Below are 17402 nucleotides of genomic sequence, written 5' to 3'. Positions count from 1 at the left end.
GCTGAGACTACGTCCAACTTCTGCACTAATCCCAAGGGATTTCGTCCTCAGGAAAGAGCCAGTCACATTCAAGCAACCAGAAATTTATCTGAAAGTTTAATATCAACTTCATGGTCCAAATCCCAATGTAGGCTCTCCCTTTTATAACCTCGAAGTGAGGGAAAGGAGGTGGCATGAGAGATGTGGGATAAAACCACTGTTTCGTCCTGTAGTGACTTAAGTCACTTTATAAAGTAGAGCTTTAATAAATATAAAGTGACTTTATAACTGAAAGTCCAAATTAATATCAGATAAACCTTTAATTTAAAATCCTCCATGTGACTGGTAAAACATCCTGATTGATGCCGTTAATCTATCCGGATGCGGAGATAGATTAACCCGGCGCCGTCACTAGCGCGGAGAAGGGGACATGACAGTCCTCCCTTCCCGGGATTGCTTGCCCTCAAGCAATCTCAAAGCTGGATGCTGCAATATAGACTCGCCCTCCCATGTGGCGTCCTCATAAGGCAAGTCCTTCCACCGAATTAGAAACTCCCGGACAGTTCTGTTTCGCAGCTTCCTCTCTCTGCTTTCAATCACCTCTTCCGGCATCAAAATAAGCTTACCCTCTTCATCAAGCGGGGGTAAAATCTCAGAGGGCATAATTCGCTGTCCCACAGCTTTCTTGAGGCACGAAACATGAAACACATTGTGAATCCGGCTGTCACCTGGCAACTCTAGCTCATAAGCAACTTCTCCTACCCGCTTGGTGATAGAATAGGGTCCATAAAATCTGGGCTTCAGTTTCTCGGATCCACTCTTCTTTAAGGAGCTCTGTCTGTAAGGCTGTAGGCGTAGGAAAACTCTATCCCCAACCTCAAAACTTCTCTCGGTACGGTGCCGATCAGCGTACAACCTTTGCTGATTCTGTGCCTGCTGGATATTATCCTTGAGTGTTCGTAGGATATCCTGCTGCTCCTCAATCCAATCTCTGGCTAATGGTGCCCTGCTGTCCGATAATGCCAAATCTACAAAAGAGAGAGGCTCGTAACCATAGAGAGCACGAAAAGGGGTCATCCGAATGGACATATGATAGGTGGAATTATAGCAGTGTTCTCCCAAATACAGCCACTTGACCCACGCTCTCTGCTGTCCTGCAATGTAGTTCCTCAAGTAACCTTCCACCCACTTATTCACTATCTCGGTCTGCCCATCAGTCTGTGGATGGTAACTTGTGCTCGGAGTCAATTCTGTACCAGTTAATCTGAAAATCTCCTGCCAAAAGGCGCTGAGAAACCTGCTGTCTCTGTCACTCACAATGGTTTTGGGCAAACCATGGAGTCTAAAAACCTCTCGGAAAAATAATTCAGCCACCTGAGAAGCTGACCAATCTGCTGATATCGCAAAAAAATGTGCATATTTGGTCAACCTGTCCACCACTACGAAGATGCAATCCCTACCCCGGACCCTCGGCAACCCGGTAATGAAATCCATAGAGATGCTTTCCCATCTTTGGGCTGGAATGGGAAGAGGCTGAAGCAATCCTGCTGGAAATCCCTGTTCTGACTTGTTCTGCTGACAAGTCGGGCACTCTCTAACATGCTGAAGAATATCATCCTTGAGCCCTTTCCAGGAGAATCTTTCTCTGATTTGCCTGTAGGTTTTGAAAAACCCTGAGTGCCCTGCTGTTGGTGCGTCATGAAAGGTGCGCATAATATCCTCCTTTAATTTAGAATCAGGTACCAGATAAATTCTGTCCTTATAGTAAATAATATCGTTCAGCACCTTGTACCTCTCATCCTGAAGTATACCATCCATAATCTGACAAGCGTGTGCATTTTTGGAATACTCCACTAGTAGTTGTGATCTCCAATCTGCTGAAATTTCAGAAATGGTATAACAATCCAGCACTGGTGGCCTACGAGAGAGAGCATCAGCAACAGTATTATTTTTTCCTTTGATATATTCGATGTCAAAATCATACGCTTGTATTTTGCTGACCCATTTCTGCTGCCTTTCGTTCAATTCTTTCTGTTCAAGGAAGTAACGTAGGCTGTTATGATCTGTTTTGACTGTAAACTTACTTCCCACCAAGTACTGTCTAAATTTTGCCAATGCATGCATTATGGCCAGCATCTCTTTATCATATGTGGAATACAATATCTCGCTGCCCCGTAGTTTCCTGCTCTCAAAAGCGATAGGGTGCCGGTCCTGCATCAACACTGCCCCTATTCCGCTTCCCGATGCATCACACTCTAGAACAAAGGGCCTCGAGAAATCCGGAAGTGCTAGTACTGGGCATGAACTCATCACCTGCTTCAGCCTATCAAACGCTGCCATAGCCTCCTCTGTCCAAGAAAAAGCCCCTTTCCGAGTCAAATCAGTAAGGGGTGCAGCAACCTGTGAAAACCCCTTGGCAAACCGCCTATAGTATGAACAAAGGCCTAGAAAGCCACGTAACTCTGATACATCCGTCGGTGGCGGCCAATCTAATATCGCTCGGATCTTCTCCTGGTGCACCTTAACCCCCTCAACTCCAATCACATGCCCCAAGTAAAGAATCTCAGTCAGCCCAAACTCGCACTTAGATTCTTTCGCAAATAAGGAGTTCTCCTCTAAGATGCTAAGAACCTCCTCTAAATGCTGTATGTGTTCCTCCCAAGTTCTGCTGTAAACCAATATATCATCAAAGAATACTAAAACACACTTCCTTAGCTGTTTCTTAAAAATATGGTTCATGCACGACTGGAAGGTGGCTGGCGCGTTAGTGAGCCCAAAAGGCATCACCAAGAACTCATAATGTCCGTAATGGCATCTGAACGCTGTCTTGTGCACATCTCCTTTCCGGACTCGAATCTGATGGTACCCCGAGCGAAGATCTATCTTGGAGAAATAAACTGCCCCGTGTAGCTCATCTAACAATTCATCAATACGGGGAATCGGATATCTGTTCTTGATAGTTCTCTTGTTTAAGGCACGGTAATCTATACACATCCGAAGGGTGCCATCCTTCTTTTTGACCAGAACAACTGAGGACGCAAAGGGACTAGAACTGGGTCTGATGTGTCCCATATCCAAAAGCTCCTTAATCGTCTTCTCTATTTCCTCTTTGTAATGTCTAGGATGACGATAAGGCGTGGTAATAACAGGTTTAGCCCCCTCCTCAAGCTCAATAATATGCTCGAATCCCCTGTCTGGAGGAATTCCAGGAGGAATGTCCTCGAAGACTCTCTTGTGCCTGTCTATAACTGTCTGGATGTCACAGTGATATCGCTGTCCTGTACCCTGAATCTCCTTGGACGAGATAAAGCACTGAGTGGCCCACTCTATATCCTCATGTCTCAATATAGCCTCCATCCTGTGCGCTGAAATCATCCTGGGGCTGCTATCAGAAATAGCTTTAAGGATCACTAATCTATCACCCTGTAGAAACTCCAACTGCATAGTCACATGATCAAATGTGTACCTACGAAGAGTACTCAGCCACTGTCTGCCCAAAATAGCATCTAACCCATCCAGATCCACCACATAAAAATCAGAGTCTAGAAGATAACCATCGAACTGAATCTGAAGCCCGGTTACCTTCTTTGTGCACCTCAAAACATCTCCACCCGCTACCTTAACATCAAACTCAGGTATGGCAGCTGTTTGTAATCCCCTCCTAGATACCATCTGTGTGCTAATGAAATTATGCGAAGCCCCTGTATCTAAAAGGCAAATAATGCGCTGGCCTCTAATAACCCCTTTCACCCTGAAAGGATGACATGCTGGATCACTAGATAGGGTAGCCAAAACTGGAGATTGCTCGGAAGTAGTTTGTTCCTTTTTCTTTACTTTACCCCTCGGTTCTTCCTCTTCCCTCTCATCATCGCTGCCCCTACTGCTGTCCACTTCCTGTGATTCTTCTACCTCTTCCTCCTCTTCAGAATGGATCTCGATGTAGTGGATTTTGCCCTTACCCAAGCATCGGTGATCCGGAGTCCAAGGCTCCCTGCAAGTAAAACATAACTTCTTCCTCCTTAATTCATTACGTGACTCGAAATCCAATCTAGGAGCATTTGTTTTCTGCTGTTTTTTGTTCCCCTTATACGAAGTGGATCCCTTATACGAGTTTTTAGGAGGCTGCTGTAATGAAGGGGTGTCCAGATCATGGGCCATCTTAATGGCGTCATCCAAGGTGTTCGGTTTTAGGACTTTGACCAAACCCCTAAATCTGTCCTGTAACCCTTCTGTGAATAACATCACCTTGCGCTGCTCGGACATGTCAGGTACCATCACTGAGATACGCTGGAACTCATCTATATAATGATCCAGAGTCCCACTCTGTCGTAACTGAGCCAAGTCTCGGTAGTAAACCTCTATGTCCTTCCTGTCAAAACGGGTGATCAGCTTGGAGCTGAAAACCTCGTATGAAGTGATGAGTCCGTGATCTTGAGTAACTAGACCGTGGTGCCACCAATCATAGGCTGCTCCTTCAAGATGCATGGTAGCAAATCTGATAGCCTCGGTTTCTGCCATGGGTTTGAGAGTCAGATAAGTATCCAATTTGTGAATCCATGCTCTTGCTGTAGTTTTATTGCTGCCATCAAACGTGGGAAGTGTTAATTTATTCATAGCCTGTTTAAGATCCCTGTTCTGCATCCTGGGCCTTCTATCATGACGGATTTTTTCAGTTTCCCTCTTTTGATTCAAATATTGATTGAAGTTCAGGTTCTGCTTGATCTGATCCGGAAGTAAATCCCACTCATCATAAACAGCTATAACATTATCAGCTAACAAGGCTGGAGTTTCAGGATGAGCCACTTCTTCTTCAGCGTTATTTCCCACAAAAACAGGCATCAAGGGCCTATCTGTATTCCGAGTATGTGTCCTCGCTGAACGGGGTGTCCCTGCAATACTACTACCCCCACTATGGTGGCTGGGTGCTCTCCTATTAACAGGAGCTAACTGCTGCATAGCACCTGTAAGCTGTTGTAAAGCTGCAGCAATGTTATTTTGTCCTTCCCTGATAGCTCGCATGGTCTCCATTACTTCCCTGTCTCTTGCATCCTCATTATGTGCCATAGGAGAAACCTGAAGTTGTTCCTGGACCTGTTCAACTCTAGTCTCTTGATCAACCTGTATTTCTGGCCCAAAACTTATAGTCTCATCCACCGAATAACTGTCTTCTACTACCAAACGTTCTGAAGACTCTGTCCTTTCCGGCTGAAGATGACGAAATGTATACTGTCTTTTACTCATTCAAAAGTCTGAAAACAAGGTTTTCCACAGGTTGGCAGGACCTGTAGCTCTGATACCACTGTAATGATCTGAACGTAAACCTTTATTTTTTTTTTATTTAAAATGCTGGAGGAGGTGAGAAAGTTATTCTGTCAAACAGTTCTCCTGTAACCAATAAACTCCGATATCCGGATAGAGATCCACAATAGCTCGCACAGCAGTACAGATGATTTAAATGCGGGTTTGATGATTGAGTTAACTGAGACTGTCCTGATAAGGTTTGGAAGTTTATAACAATATGATTCCGTCCCTTGATTTTCAGCACATACTACTATTCAGTTCACAGTGTTAAACTCAATCAATCTAAATAAAACTGGGCATTGACATTTAGGCGAACAGTTGTCAGACTTTAATCTAAGCAAACATTCACATGAAATGGTGTTATTGGTATTATTTCTCCAGTATGACTGGTATCATACGACTACCTTCAAGAATGGAAAACACGTAATATTTGGATGGGAATTTTAATCCATAAGTTCATACGACTACACATTCACTGTTATTTTGCCATAACAACAATGTCACCAAAGCATATAATATCAGTGCGTACAGTAAATAAAAGGAGGCACAGACCCGATTAGCATGCAGTGGGGAAACCCGTGTTCACTCCTTCCTTGCGCTCGGCTGGTAACAGTCGAGTTAATGGTACTCGGTTTCGGTCTGTGTGTAGCAGCCGTCCTGGAGGATACGCACGACAGCTCTCTGTGTGTCGACTGGAATGCTCGCAGCTTCTTCACTGGGACAGCACACTGCGTATTCCGACCTGGCGTGAGACGCAAGAAGACTCAGCAAGAACACGCGACCAATCCTGTTCCGCGGCCTGTACTGGAGACTTTCCTTCACGCGAAGTTCAGTGCGGGTGTCAACCTCCGGATAGAAGATTCTCGCCTGTGATCTCAGGTCATTTCTTCCTACCAAGGAAAAATGGTAGCAGTCGGCTAGCCCTGCGACTGTACATTTGCCTATCAGTTCCTGCCTGCTGAACTCGACTACCCCTTTACAAATCGACTTACCCAAGAGATAATCACTATCACTGCCTGTTACACATTGCTCCCAAAACAAGACTTGAAGTCCACAGGTGAAATCTGGATGATTCCACTCTTAATGCAAAGCTGAGACTACGTCCAACTTCTGCACTAATCCCAAGGGATTTCGTCCTCAGGAAAGAGCCAGTCACATTCAAGCAACCAGAAATTTATCTGAAAGTTTAATATCAACTTCATGGTCCAAATCCCAATGTAGGCTCTCCCTTTTATAACCTCGAAGTGAGGGAAAGGAGGTGGCATGAGAGATGTGGGATAAAACCACTGTTTCGTCCTGTAGTGACTTAAGTCACTTTATAAAGTAGAGCTTTAATAAATATAAAGTGACTTTATAACTGAAAGTCCAAATTAATATCAGATAAACCTTTAATTTAAAATCCTCCATGTGACTGGTAAAACATCCTGATTGATGCCGTTAATCTATCCGGATGCGGAGATAGATTAACCCGGCGCCGTCACTAGCGCGGAGAAGGGGACATGACAACATTTAACGATGACTTAGGCCCCATTAGAAAACCACTTGCTATTGAATTGACTTCAGATATTTAATATATTGCTTCTTCAAGTCCCATGTTGACTAAGGATAATAAATTAATAGATTCCATATTATCACGTTTCTTTAGTCCAATTATAATTCAATTGGCCCCATTTACTCAAAAACTTTATATTATAACTTTTAATAAGTAATCATTATTGAACCCTTCGTTAATAATTAGTACCTCGAACTTGAGTTAGTAAACTTATTGCACTTAATCAACTGATGAAGTCTGTTAATACCAAGTCTAGGTGTCTTGCCAAAAATAATGAGTCCTTCAAACTGAGCCAACTGACGAATCAGTCAATCTCTGTGCATACCATGAGTCCAGGTGCCCCTTCCAGATATAAAAAGCACTCAACAATGTGAATGACTTACTATAATAGTAAGTCTTTGAATAAGTGCTCCATTCAACGATACTGAATCTCAGCATTGCCACCAAGCTCTTCAGGCACCTTGCTAAAGATAGAAACCTCAACTTTCCTGAAATAGACACTTACTATACTGCATATCCATGACCTCTGGAGTGGAAGTTGCCCTGTGGCTCTGCCAATTGAGACCCTCTAACTATCTGCCTTAGTCTATGAGGATCACTGATAAGCTAATTCAAACCACCAAACATGATGAGCTAAAAAGGGGACATTACACCATCACACATGAAACTAGGAGTCTAAGCCGTAATACAGTGAATTGAAAATTCTTGAGAAATTGATCAAATTTTAAAACACAGTATAAAGACCATTGAATAGACAGAAATACATCAATGAACCTTTTCGATGTGTACCTTCTCCATAGCAGATATTCTCAAACATTACAGGCTCTTGAAAAAAATTAATTGCGAGGTGATGTGTGATGGATTTAGGAAAGTGTACCTTAGTCTTTGATTTACTGATCAGTAAAATTGTGTGCATCTTGCATTTTTTTTTGCTAGATCTTAATTGTGTTGATGCTATGTTTAGTCCTTTAAGATTGATTTTAAATGCTAAAGTTTTGAAGTGGAAGTGTCCTTATACTGATCTATTCTCAAAGTAAATTTAGGACACAAGTGTGGATTTGTAACATTAAACTCAAAATGCCTTATATTATTTCAAATCCTAGTGGCAAAGGATCTAAGGTTTTATGGCATTTAAATTAGCCAATAGTGATAACCAGCCTTATATTCACAGGTAACACACTTAAAATTGCACAAGAAAACTTGGGAACTTCATCTTACAAGAATTTCTGTAGCAGAAAATTTTCTATTCCATTTATAAAACACAACTGATGTTTTGCTAAAAGAATTGCAGACCACGGTTGATAATTGAACTCAAAAACTATTCTCAAATTGGATAGAAGGAAGAGTTCTCTGAGATTTCTAATTCAAAAATATGCCAGCCATGGGCTGCTTAACATCGCTAGACCCAATTTTGTTCTTAAATTTTGAAGAAACTTTGTCCACATAGTATCCAACTTAAGCATATTGATTCAAAATTTTACAAGGTTATTTCTCAAGTTGAATGAAAATGTCAAGATTTTTGACTATGTAACTCACTGTACACCTTTGGAAAATTCAAAAAGCTACCACGTTCATTTTGATGCAATGGATTCTCCACCCTAGCAGCAGTTTGGAAGCAATTGGGAAACTGTGCACAGAGCTCCTTATAGACATTTTGGAATCATGACTATCAATTACATGATATGAACATGAGTCTCATGCTATCAATGGGCTAGCTAAAAGAGATCAAAGAGGACATGAAATTAATCCTAATTTTCTCCATCAACGTTTCCTTAATTTTGCTTATAACAATTTTTGGTTTTCTAATTCCATCCAACTTGAAGATTCATTATGTGATTTTCTACCGAGTTGTGAGCATCAAGTGATCTTTACCTTTTTATTTTTCTACTTGTGAGCAATTTCTAGCTTTTATTTTAAACTCACAAGTCGTCTTTAACTTTTATGCAAGCTTACATTAAATATTACAATATTTTCATATTTTTAATGGCAATAGTGAGATTCAAGTTGTTTTGTGAAAAATGGGGTTGCATAGAACTAGTGCTCTCATGGATCTGAAAAGAATTACCTTTAAGCAAGTGTTTCTCCAGTTACAGTTTCACCATGTCAATTGAAATTATGCTAATAATTGCTTATGTTTTTGTTGTTTTTCTAACATGAGAATGTTTATCAATCAGATTGCACAAGATTTGGAATCTACAAATCCAACAAAACAGCCACTTATGTCTAATCTTTTAAATGGAAAATGGGAGCTTTTATACACCACCTCAGAAACAATTTTAAAGAGGCAGGTTTGTATGTTCAACACTAGTTAATACTTATGTGTCAATTGAATGTTTTTCATCTGATCTTGTAGAAATTTAGATGCATAAAAATAAAAATACGAAAGCTTTTATATTTTAATTTGCAATATATAGCTTTTTTACAAGCGCACTCAGAAAAAGTGAGGAAAAACGAATTCAGAATAAATCTTCTGGTTCTAATAGTTTGCATTCTCCTCAACTTCAATGGGATGACAACCTACAAGTTACCTTACCTTGTTTGATGGTTGGTCCTTGAGATCGAAATGGGTCTCATAATATTCTGTTCCCATGTCGTGGACATTTTATAACTGTATGTAGGTTCATGAAATGTACTTGATATAAGATGCAATGAGACAATTCTTGTGCATAGAACTAGTGAATCATTATGATATTTGTCACTTATACTTGCATAAGATGTTCACCATAAATTTGAAACATATAATATGAAATTTTTGCTTGTGCTGTTTCTTTGATTAGTATGTATGCATATAGTTGAGCATTAAAATAAACTGTCATTTTCTTCAAATAGGGTTATCCATAAATTGATGATATCCTGATATGGTATTTATCTTGGACTTGGAGGAAGCTTGTGCCTTTAAGTTGGTCCAATCTGCCTTCCATCCCTCAAAATGGATAGCAGTTTTTCACAGTAAAATTGTTTAAGGCTCTGTATGATTGTGTAATCACCATTTACCATCTTTTGATTTGAAGACGATTCTGTTGGTGCAAGTGGAAGAGCTGTTATAGCTCCTTAGCTAGTTTCTTAAACGATGTTTGTGTGGCAATGAATCCAAAAGACTTATTAAGCACCTAAATACACAAAAACAATTACTATTTGTGTATCAGCATGTACTTGGAAATAGTGCACTAGATGATTGGTCTTGGCATTGCATACAATATATTCTTTTAAACCATAGAAGCCCATATGGCCTTTTTCCTGCTTCTGAGTTACAGAGTTTTGGAAGTACTTGGCTGTGTTGCTTGCTGTCCTAGTTTTGTTAGTATATCTCTCTATTTGAGATAATAATTTGCTTTGGGTACTCTCATCGCCCATGCCATCTTTGTAATTTTCAATCTGATAAACTTTTTCAATTAATTTGACGTTGTGAACAATTTTTGAGTTCAAGTTGATTTTCTATAGACTGAGGATTTATTATTATTAGTGTTTTCCTAATAGCACAGTTTTGAATTTGCAATAAGAAAAAAATTAGTCTACTTTGAGCATAAAATATTTTGAATCTTTGAATCTATCATATATTTATGTTTGGTTTTGTATAATGTGTAGAGGCCAAAGTTTTTAAGGCCCAACGGGAAAATCTATCAAGCTATTAATAATTATACTCTTAGGGCGCAAAATCTGGAGACATGGCCTTTCTATAATCAGGTATGCGTTTATTCTCTTTTGTTCATTTTTTATGCAAAATGTCATTTAGTAGCAGTCATGGGCACATGCATACGTGCTACCTAATTCTCACTTGTATGTAAATGTGGGGAGTGATATTCAGAAAATTTCAATCATAAGTAGCCAACTTTTAGGTAATAGACTGAGCTATTTATTTGATTTTGGTTTTGAAAGAGAAAATATTTTGTTAGGTTTGGTTAATGCTTGAAATGCATTATTAATATTTACTCATTTCTGCAAATTGTAGGCATATATCATGCAAGAGCTGCCTTTGTTACTGTAGGCCCTGACTGTATAATTATTAATATCTAAGGAAAACTTGTGTGGGAATCAGGGAAAACCATTGCCAACCACCCAATGACCTCGGAAAACCAATGTTTTAATTGTGGGTATACAGAAAGAAACTCTGGCTCGGATAATAAAACTAACATTTTTTTATCTTTTTCAACATAAGTACATGTTGATGTATAGCATCAGTAGAAGTAATGATTTATAAGTAGGAGATAATTTCCACAGCAAGTCAAATTGTGATATTGCTATCAGGATTTAACTATGTGATTTTGAGTTAAACTCATTGACTCATGTTTCATGAGTAGTGATTCAACATGAATCCATCTCTCATGAGAATAAATGAGACACTTAGCACTCATTGGATCTAGGTGATGCTCACAGAGGTGAAGCACCGGGACTTCCTGGGAGGTCACCCATCCCAGTACTACTCCAGCCTGAGCGCGCTTAACTACAGAGTTTCCTCCATGGTTAAACCCAAAGTAACGAGAATCGGAATTGTACCGGAATCGGCACGGCCGAATCGAATCGTGAATCGGGGGTAAATCACCGGTGAATCAGCAATGAATCGGCAAATTTGAAAAAACCCTTTAAATGTAGAGATTTTAACAATTTAAGACTTATTTCATGCACCCTTTATTGAATATAACTTAAACACACTATAACATCATCAAATAGAAGTTGAAACTTAACATATATAAACATGGAAGTTTGTGTTTACCACATGGGGTAAAGAGTTTTTATAAGACAGCTTCACATCCAACACCTACTCCAAGTGCTTCAAAGCATATCACCCCTCTCGAAAGGCTTGCTCTATTGTTCTCTCCACCATAGACACTCTATGCTTGCAACAGTTTCAGGTCTCATCAACTGGTGAGACTTCCCACGACTGATAACCGCAGCGACTGTGGGTCTAGGGGGCAACGCCCCTAGTGGGGTCGAGGGGTAGCGCCCTCGCGGGGTCCTGGGGCAGCGCCTCGGGCGCGCTCCCTGTCGCGATACAGGGCGGGGTCGAGGGGCAGCGCCCCCGTCACCAAAACCAAATTTGCACTCTGAAACCCACACAAAACTATATGGAACACAGTGTTTTTGTGATTTTCTTCTGATCCCACACTCTTTCTGGGAACCGCTGATGTTTTACTACCTGATTATGTCTTTCCCTTCCCTTGGGCATCATCCGTTATGCATTCTAAACATTTTTTATTTGTCGTCGTTTTTTTTTTTTTTATAACCTATGGTTCTTCTTTTCTCTTCTCCTCTCTTCTAGTCATGCTTAACAATTAGAAGGCCCTTTAGGGTTATAACAAAGAGGAAAGGTAAAAAAGAAAGCAAAAAACATAAGTGATTTTTTTATTATTTCCAACTAAACATGCATGCTGTTGCCAGCCGATTTTGGCGATTTCTAATGGCGATTCAGGCGATTTTTTGAGTGAATCGCCGATACATGCGATTCAGGCGATTCACCCGATGAAATCGCCGATCACGATTTCCGACTCCAAAAAAATCGGGGTGCATGAATCTGATCGCTGAATCGGCGATTCACGCGATTTCAGCGCGATTCTCGTTACTCTGGTTAAACCCAAAGCTTGCAACCCCGTTTGCAAAACCTTCACCAAGTGTTGTGCCTTATGAACCATTCATTAGAAAGCCCCTTAAGCTCATCAATTGGTAAGTAGGAGATAATTTCCATAGCAAGTCAAATTGTGATATTGCTATCAAGATTTAATTGTGTGATTTTGAGTCAAACTCATTGACCCATGCTTCGTGAGTAGTGATTCAACATGAATCCATCTCTCATGAGAATAAATGGGACACTTAGCACTCATTGGATCTAGGTGATGCTCACAGTTCATCAACATGTGCAAATCTGTATCAGGTTATCTGATAACAGTCATTGATGTTACCTATATATATATATATATATATATATATATATGTATATATGTATGTATGTATGTATATGTATATATATGTATGCATATGTATATATATGTATGTACATACATATATGTCTAGATAATTGTCTTAACTTGTATTAGATGATTGATAAACATTATCGGCAGTCAGTATCATGTTCAGATTATCGGTGGACATCTCAACATGATCGGGTTATATGCCATCGGGAGTCTTGTGGTAATACAGATTACGTTGGTTTAGTGTAACTAACATTAGTTAGTTGTGCCTCCGTAAAAACATGACCCTATGTGGCCAAAGGCCATGTAGAGTCATGACTCTACGGGGCATGACCCTTCTAATACTTATATAAACAAGTGCAGACCAATGGGAATGTCATCAATCCAAGGCATCACAGACCCAGCGATCTGCACATTAATATTGCAGAATATATTTTAAGTATTCTCCTCTTCAATTTGATTTGGAAGACAATCAGCACAATCAGCACATTCATTCTACAGTCTGTGTCATCAGCAATATACATTGAAGGATATCCTGCATCTCAGCAACTAGCAATCATTCATCATTTGAAGAACAAATCTGCACTACAGTTATTCAAGTAAGAATATCTATTGTTATCCATATCTACTGTAATAGTTTTATCTATCAGAGATCTATAAAAACTAACAGTACATACTGTTCAGTCTTCAGGACTGATCTATGACAAATGTTGGACCATTGCAAATGACAAAATGGAACACCTGAACTAGTTAAGACATAACTAAATCACTTACATTTGTCTTCCATTCCTTCCTCCCTTACGCAAAATGGATTTGAAAATACTTCAGAAAAAAATGATCGGTGGGATAGTGTGTAGCAGGCTGCTTTTTCTGAAGAGGATAAGCCTTCTAGCGATTTTACCAATATCTTTTTTTCTGCTTACATGTTCACTCTGTTTCTTTTCTTCTTCGTTGGTTTTCCTCCTCTTCTCCTATAACAACAATTCATGCTGCCACTTTTGCTATCTTTATCTCCAGCCAAAGCATTGACATGTTGTTCTTTGTCTTTTGGTGCTCTATTGAATCTACATTTATATCCGAAAAAGCTCATTTGACACTACATCTAATTCTGCTACTATGCTTGGATGAGAAAAGAGATTGCTGCTGCTTGGTCAAATTATTGTCCTTTTGGAGACTTGATTGCTTGGTCAAAAGCTCCGCTTTCCCTCTGTTACTTGTTCCTCTTTCAACATAGTGATTCCTTGGGTGTTGTCATCACAGGCCCACTTAAGTCTTAGCCCATGATTTTGGGCCCATAGGTATAATCCTTTGGTATCTACCTCTAAGTAATGTAGATGGTTAGTGATCTGCTTGATGGATAGGTGTATTGAATAGACCAGAAATGGTGGAACTCACCATTCATAGCATAGTTTGAAATGGCACATCTCAAGAAGCATGCTTATAATCATGGTGACCCACCAATACTCATGTATTGACTCACAAGTTATGGTGTCAAGCCACTGTAAAATATATTTGCCCATTTATTGGGATTTAGTGTTCACATCTAGATATTAGGAATGTTAGAATGCATAAAATAATTTAGTGTTGTAATAGTAAGTTATTAATAAACAACTTAATATTATTAATATAGTCACGAGGTTTTTTAAAAGCTTATTATTAGAGGTCGTTTGCTGAGTTGTTAAAACAACTCAACCTATTTGGGAATGTTGTTTCCTAAAAGATGGGATTGAAGAATCCTATAAATATGAATTGAATGAACATCAGAATCGGAGAACGTATTATATTGTTGTAAATTAACCTGTCTTCTCTCTGCCCATATTTCTGGATATGGTACCAGAGCTGTATCAATTATTTGCCTACTATATTGTGATGTAGAGATATCAGTGGCATTGAGGCAAACTGAAGCTCTTCATTTTAATAAGGTCTGAAGTCACAATTGTTAGCTGATACATTATAGGAGTTGGAGATGCCTCCAGTTTAGGCACCTCAATAGGAGTTGAAAACACCTATTATCTCCATGCCTATCAATCTCGCATCATTGTTTGCAAGGCTCCAATCCTAGCCGGAAGATCTCTTTGTTTTTCAACTACTTGCAACTGCCTACTTGTTTGCCACATCATATATAATGCCATGTTAGCTAAGAAATCAAGTTCAATATTTATTATTAATATTCTTTAGGCAATCAAAAATCCTCATTCTTTGGTGCCATTCTTTTATGTAGGTGTGGTTTTCTTTTAAAAGAACCAAAATCAAAACTTAGTGGTTGTCACATCCCAGAATTTGGCTCCATTTGAAATGTTCATATAACCGTTGAGGTTCCATGTGAAGTCTGTTGATAGGTAAAATTAGTTACAATCATGTGAAATGGTAAGATGATTAATCATTATAATTTTATATGAAGATTGGCATACTAGCTAACTGTTATGATGATATTTTAATGCTATATGGAAAGTTGGTTATTCATCATGAATTCATGGGAAGTGAAAAAGCAGTTAGCCGCTGTGATTATTTATAATTAATAACTTGTTATGGTAATTATTATTATATTGAGGAATATGATTTAATTGTGGAGAATTTCGTTGTAAGGAACACGTTAAAGAGGTGGAAGCATTGTCAGAAAAGAATTGGGCATAGGGGCACCACCATCACTGGGCAAATAGGTATGAACTTTTAATCACCATGGCTAAGAGTAAACGACTAGGCAAGCAAGAGCCATGAGCTACTTGGTCAAACATATAAAACATATAGCTATCATTATCAAAATTCATTTTCAGAACCATTACCTTTGTTGTTCTATGTTGGAGTCTTCAATTTCTTCATCATTATATATATACACATATATACGCATATATGTATAAAGGTATGATGCCACCATGATATTAAATCTCCAAGCTCATCTTTATTAACATATGTATAAATATATACATGCGTATATATATCGAGAGGATATTAGGTTAAGATAAATCATAATTCTCCAAATTATATACGTATACAGATATAGGTATTTTAATAAGCACGATCTTGGACGTAATGATAGCATGATTATATCATTTTGAAAATAACACACACACACACACACACACACACATATATATGCATATATATATTTATAGATATTTGTTTTAATAAACTTTCCAAAGGATCTCTTTAATATTTCAAATTTGTAACTCTCTATATGAGGCGTTGAATACACTGTTTACCGTACAAGGTAAAAGGATACTTATTGCATGTAGTACAGTAAGATATAATATAGAACAAATACTGTATTCATATACGCAATATGCACTTCAATGCTTACAATATTGTTATGATGATTACAATGATCCTCCTCTAAAGTCCCTTCCGGACGGTGTACAATATACTTTCCCGAAGGGGTGACTCAACCGTCACGCGCCCTTTCGGATACAATTCTACCCCATTGGCTACAATATAGAATTTACCGACATCATCCCCCCCCAAAAAGAGAAGTCATCTCCGAACGACAATTACAAAATATCCGAGATAGATTAACAAAACGAAATACATTAACTAACTAACTATAACAATATAGATTTGTTTTCGTCACATCACATTCACATTCCTCTCGTGCTTGCACCAAATTAATCTCTAAAAAACGTTGCATCTGTAGCCTCTGCTAACACAATACTATCTCCTTAGCCAATCTGACCTTGATAGCCACCCGTGCTGCCTTCTCTGCCTCCAACACATAGGTACATTGAGTCAAGTGTCGCTCCACTGCCTCCAACTGGATGATCAACTCCTCCTGAGCTCTCTATGCATCCACCAAGACAGCCTCATGTCCAACACCTACTTTGAGTGCCTCAAAGCGTAGCACCCCTCTCGAAAGGCTTGCTCGAGTGCTCTCTCCACCTCTGGCATGCAAACACTCCATCTCTGCAACAGCTCCAGGTCTCATCAACTGGTCACACTTCCCACAACTGATAACTGAACTGACCTGGGGTCTATGGAACACACCATTTTGTGATTTTCTTTTGATCCCATACTCTTTCAGCCAACCGCTTATGTTTTACTACCTGTTTGTCTTTCCCTTCCCTTCGATATTATATGTTATTCATTATGAACTGTTTTGATTTGTCGATTTTTTTTTAAGAACCTCCTACCCTTCTTCTGTGTCCGTACGGCGGTCTTCTTATGGTATTTCAAGTGTTCCCTTCTACGTGAGCCATACGGTCGTAGGGTAGTCCTTCCTCCCAGTCTGTACGGTATTGTTTCAGTGCTTTTTGACTCCAAAATCCAAACCTCAATGGTCGTATGGTGATGCCCCTAGCCATTTTTTGCTTCCATGTCACTGTACGACGTCCTGTGATCCTACAGGCCGTACAGTATCAACACTTCTTTGCAATCTCTTTGTATTTACTGTACGGTGCTTTGCATGGTTTCTCCTTGAACTGTACGACCGTAAGGAAAACCTTTCTCTCTATTCGTACGGTAGACACTTCTTCCGTATTTAGTTGTTCTGAATTGCTACTCCGTACGCTGTACGGTGCTTTCTTCTTTATATACTCTTTTATGTCCGTACGATTATACACTTGTCTTCTGTACTGCAGGCCGTACGGTCCTACACTTGTCTTCCGTGTTGCTGGCCGTACAATGTCTCTGCAAGGTTTTTTCCCCCCTTATTGTGTCTTCCGTACGGACCGTACGTT

At 39.4% G+C, this 17402-nt stretch overlaps 1 protein-coding gene across 2 annotated transcripts in view; it reads left to right on the top strand.

The window, feature by feature from the left end:
* Positions 1 to 17402, top strand: part of LOC149532260 (putative plastid-lipid-associated protein 4, chloroplastic) — a 112302-nt gene that overhangs the window by 49611 nt on the left and 45289 nt on the right. The window contains exons 2-3 of one of the 2 annotated variants that reach the window (XM_089804990.1): positions 9007 to 9120; positions 10418 to 10516. In XM_089804990.1, the coding sequence (XP_089661116.1) occupies positions 9007 to 9120; positions 10418 to 10516 (213 nt within the window). The remainder of the gene's footprint in view (positions 1 to 9006; positions 9121 to 10417; positions 10517 to 17402) is intronic. The other variant, XM_089804991.1, reaches the window with a different exon arrangement.

Source organism: Cupressus sempervirens, chromosome 10, assembly GCF_028749045.1.
Source record: "Cupressus sempervirens isolate cs-2001-9-10 chromosome 10, ASM2874904v1, whole genome shotgun sequence".
In the NCBI taxonomy this organism is placed as follows: domain Eukaryota; kingdom Viridiplantae; phylum Streptophyta; class Pinopsida; order Cupressales; family Cupressaceae; genus Cupressus; species Cupressus sempervirens.
The sequence above is the reverse complement of the archived record's forward strand: the minus strand, read 5'-3'. Positions and strand labels throughout refer to the sequence as shown.